The sequence below is a fragment of the Citrus clementina genome, unplaced genomic scaffold, assembly GCF_000493195.1.
Source record: "Citrus clementina cultivar Clemenules unplaced genomic scaffold, Citrus_clementina_v1.0 scaffold_1, whole genome shotgun sequence".
Taxonomy (NCBI): Eukaryota; Viridiplantae; Streptophyta; class Magnoliopsida; order Sapindales; family Rutaceae; genus Citrus; species Citrus x clementina.
Genome location: NW_006263303.1, coordinates 17,223,718 through 17,228,240, shown reverse-complemented (window position 1 = coordinate 17,228,240; position 4,523 = coordinate 17,223,718). Strand labels below are relative to the sequence as shown.

The 4,523-nt window shown below is 35.4% G+C and overlaps 1 protein-coding gene across 1 annotated transcript; it reads right to left on the bottom strand.

Moving 5' to 3' along the window:
* Positions 1-579: 579 nt before the first annotated feature.
* On the bottom strand, positions 580-3,636 carry LOC18054087 (3-hydroxybutyryl-CoA dehydrogenase). Its single transcript, XM_006451747.2, has 4 exons — positions 3,311-3,636; positions 2,218-2,439; positions 1,417-1,529; positions 580-1,213 (listed from the first exon to the last, which is right to left on the bottom strand). The coding sequence occupies exons 1-4, from the start codon at positions 3,497-3,499 to the stop codon at positions 844-846; spliced, it is 894 nt and encodes a 297-aa protein (XP_006451810.1). The 5' UTR covers positions 3,500-3,636; the 3' UTR covers positions 580-843.
* Positions 3,637-4,523: the final 887 nt, after the last annotated feature.

The following is a 4,523-nucleotide window of genomic DNA, read 5'->3' as shown; positions in this document are numbered from 1 at the left end:
AAGCATGAGTATAATAATGTTATCACTTTCTTATCTACTTTTCATCCTTGAACATGCAAAGGTTTATTCTACCATAGTACCATTAGAATGAATTTTGTCTCAGATTCTGGTTTGCTTTATTGGATCCCAAAGCTCCTTCACTTTCTGCCAAAGCTTGCAAAACTTTTATGGCTGCAATTCCAATCTACTTGATTAAGTAAACGCAACAACAATTATAACTGCAGATTCAGGATCTCAGTAACACCAAATTAGATATTGGGCCATATGCATATCACCTTCAATGCAGATTTTACAACCAAGTTCTATCAAATTACTAAGAGGGATAAATGTTTAAGTTGTGCAAAAACAATGGAAGCAGCACGAGTCATTCACAAATTCAGAAAAACATTTAACAAAGCTTCATAGTAATTGATCTGATGTTTAGCTGACCCGTAAGTAATCCATTGCCAAAGGTTTTCTAAACTGAAATAAATAGCCATTGGTAAATTGCTAAAAAGCTATTTGACAATTTCAGCATTAGATTTGGGGCAAAAATAGGAAACCATGAGAAGGAAATAATAAATACAAGAGAAAGCACGGGACACTGGAATTTATGAATAAAATGTTTCAGTTTACTTTTCCACTTTGCTATTACTGTAAGAAATTTCTCCCAATATGAGACCCCCTTTTAACTTTATTACATAGATGACAACAATAAAAAGTAAGATGAAAAAGGAAATAACTCCCTGTGGGATGGCTAGCTTAGGCTAATGTGTTGCACAATCATCTTGAACGAAAAGATGAACATTACAATATTTACTACGGCACTCCACCAACCTTATTGTTCTAACAATACAACATATTTCAAAGACGAGCATTTGGTTTTACTGATTCAGGCACTCTACGGTAGTCAAAAACTCCAATACCTCGTTTTTTTCCAAGCCGACCTGCGTCAACATACTGCACGAGAAGAGGACAGGGAGCATATTTACTGTCCCCCAGACCAGTATGAAGGACTTTCATTATTGACAAGCAGACATCTAGCCCAATGAAATCTGCAAGTTGTAATGGACCCATCGGTTGGTTTGTTCCCAGCTTCATCCCTGCATCAATGTCTTCCTTTGTTGCCACTCCAGTATAAAGAGTGAAAAATGCTTCATTTATCATGGGCATTAAGATTCGATTTACAATGAAGCCTGCATAATCCTGAGAGCATACCACTGTCTTGCCAAACCTGCAAATCCAGCAGTCAAAGTGGTGTAATTAGCGGACAAATATGAGATAAACAGAGGCATGCCCATCAATGGCCCTCTTTCCAGGGTATTCTTCATGTGCACATGAACTGGATGGTGGGAAGATGATTGTTTTCAAGAGATGGGTAGAGCAAGTAGAAAAGTAAAGTCAAGTTCCATGGAGAATATTATCTGATCCAATTACCTCTCTGCCAAGGCTTTTGTTGCACGGAATGTCTCATCTGATGTGTCTGCCCCTCGTATGACTTCAACTAGTTTCATTAGGGGAGGAGGATTCATAAAATGCATGCCAATCACCTGCAACAATAGCATCTCGCTTCCACTTACTGAGACTTCTAAATCTAACATCTCAGAATTGGTAAAAATGTTAATTTAATTGTAGTGAAATGCAATGCACAAACAAGAATTCAAATTTATAATGCAATAAACAGATGACGAGAATACATACACAAAATCAGAAACAAGCAATAATGAATTGAGGTTTTATGTTCCAAGTAAAGGGAAAGGCAGGCAACAAGAGAGAATGGGGAGACAGCTTTAGAAAATTAGACTTCTAATTTAAGATTAAATTAGCAGATGATCCATCTCCGACACAAAACTATTTGTATAAACCAGCTATCCATCATTCAACTCTTTTGGGTTACATGAGAAATATTTTTGTCAAAAACTCTTATACACTTGAGTTTAAGGTCAAGTGGTAGACTGGAAGATCAAAAGTTAAGTGTAAAAGAATAGTTCAGTGAAGTTCCGTCTGCCACAGCTGACAGGAAGTACCAATTAGAAAAAGAAAATGAAGAAAATGCACCCATTTAATCATATTTTACAATAGATAACAAAAAAAGATGCTAATGCAATTCCAACACTAATACTAACATACTCTACTCCAATGTTACTAAATAAGATATTTCAACATTAATACAAATAAATAAATCTAACAGCGTGGCTAGTGTAACTAGGTGTTGTTATCAGATATTCTGAGCATCACCTGGCATGGTCTACTGGTCGCAGATGCTAACCGAGTTATAGATATGGAGCTTGTATTCGAAGCCAAAATAGCAGAAGCTTTTGTAATCTTATCAAGCTCAGAAAACAACTTCTTCTTTACATCTTCAGACTCCACAATAGCTTCAACTATAATATCTGCTGAATGAAGGTCTTTCAAATTTGATGTACACCTTAGACGTCTCGGAGCATCAGTACCCACTGCCTGGCTAATTAAAGATGACAAACTTTTTCAATCTAATAAATCAACAAGGTCGCCAGTGGTGCAGGCTAGGAGCACCAGCTAAATTCTTAATTACCCAACATTCAGAGGATGATAACGGTTAAGCATACTCATAAAAATATAAACAAATGGTCCAACCAAATCCTTGCAAAAATTTCCAAGCAATCCCTGAAACTGTTTTTACCATTTGAGGAATGCAAATCAGACTCTCAGAAAGCAAGATTTCAACTAATAAATTTGGCGACAGCCGCAACCAACCGAATGACATTATACTAACAAACAATAAATTCCGCGGTCCCTGACAAAAAGTTAAAAAAAAAACATCAAATTAAGCATGTCCTATGGGCAAAGCCATCGTTGTTAAAATCACAAGAAGATTAAAGGAATTTCTAACTATGTAGGTATCATTCGTATCTATGTAGCATTTAACATTTACAAGGGCCAAGGATTTTCTCCCCCAAAATTAAACACAAAAGAAAGAAAAAACATAGCAAGCCCATCTTGTTCTTGTATATGAAAAGCACGAAGTAATTTCGCATTAATTCGACAACAGAAGCAATGAAACAATAAATTTCCAAATGAACTTTCCAGTTACAACCAATCATAAGGAACAATTAGATAAGATAATTATACTCCTGAGAAGTCCAAATATACGACTCAAGCCTAAGCAGCTAACCTCACTTATTTGTTAGTGATTGAAATTATGAGTTGGACAAAAATCATAACACTATATTGATCAATCAAAACATCGGTAAGCTCCTAGAAAGCATGAGTTTTGTAATATTTTTGCAAACATCATTAAATAAAACTCATCAAAATTGAAAGTAACAAGAACAAAACAGAGAGAGCTTGCCTGGGAGAGTTGGCCTTTGGAGACAAACTTTTGGATGGAGCTTGAGATTGATTTGGTGGCTCTAACCAACGCGTCTGGGTCCGTATCGACGAGCCACACGTCCAAGCCGTGCATGACGCCGAGCTGGGCGATTCCGGAGCCCATTTGGCCGCTGCCCACCACACCCATCACCTTCATCTTCTCCTCCATTTTCAACAGTTACTAGGTCCCTCTCCGCGAGTGTTGACGTGGGTTTTTGCTTAATAATACGTAGACGGGGCGTGAGGTGTATTTCACGCGCTGATTCTGCTCGTGGTGTGTTTTCTGGATCAGCAGTTTTTTTTTTTTTTTTGATGTGCAGTTTGTTTATGACATATGACTTGTTTCCATTTTTAGGCGAGTAATTTTTAAAAACCTCCCCTGAGGTTTGGGCTTGTTGCAAGTAGATTGTGAGAATTGATTTATTTGTAAAAAATTTTCTACCGTCAGTTAAGTTTAACATTGACCGTTAGTTGACCGTGCAAAAATAATATTACCCTTAACAATAGTTTATAAACGAAAATAACTAAAAAAAAACTAAAATTATTGGTGCAAAAAGCACAAACCCTATTTTTTGACAATTTTATCCTTGTCAATTCTAAAAATTTACAATATCATAGGTAAAGATTATGACTATTTCATTTTTAAATTTTTAATTTTATCTTTCTTGTAGGAATTTTAAGGAAATATCAATAATTTAAAGAGGATTTTTTAATTTTTTAATTTTAATTTTTTATAAGAACTTTAAGAAAATATCAATAATTTAAAAAGTGTAAAATAGCTAATAATTTTGATTTTTTTTAGTTATTTTCGTTTATAAACTATTGTTAAGGGTAATATTGTCTTTGCACGGTTAACTAACGGTCAATGTTAAACTTAACTGACGGTAGGGGGTTTTTTACAAATAAATCAATTCTCGCCATCTAATTGCAACAAGCCCAAACCTCAGGGGAGGTTTTTAAAAATTACTCATTTTTAGGCAGCGCCTATATTAAATTTTCTGTAACAAACAGCCTGCCATTATGGATCGTTAGATACGTGATTTTCAAATCCAACGGATGGGAACGAAGTTAAGTTGAAATGCAGTACAGGTGCAACTGTCAAATGAATGTATTAAACAAAAGGTGGGCAACCTGATGAAAGAGTTATGAAAAATTACTTGTTAACGGGTTAACAAGTAAATTTTATAGAGGGA

Bases quoted from the DNA above. Each gene is read 5' to 3' on its own strand.
- LOC18054087 (XM_006451747.2), bottom strand. From the start codon at position 3,499: ATGGAGGAGAAGATGAAGGTGATGGGTGTGGTGGGCAGCGGCCAAATG. The intron at 2,440-3,310 runs GCAAGCTCTCTC...TTAATTAGCCAG, and splicing joins CCAAAGGCCAACTCTCCCAG to GCAGTGGGTACTGATGCTCC. The intron at 1,214-1,416 runs GTAATTGGATCA...CTGGATTTGCAG, and splicing joins ACAAAAGCCTTGGCAGAGAG to GTTTGGCAAGACAGTGGTAT.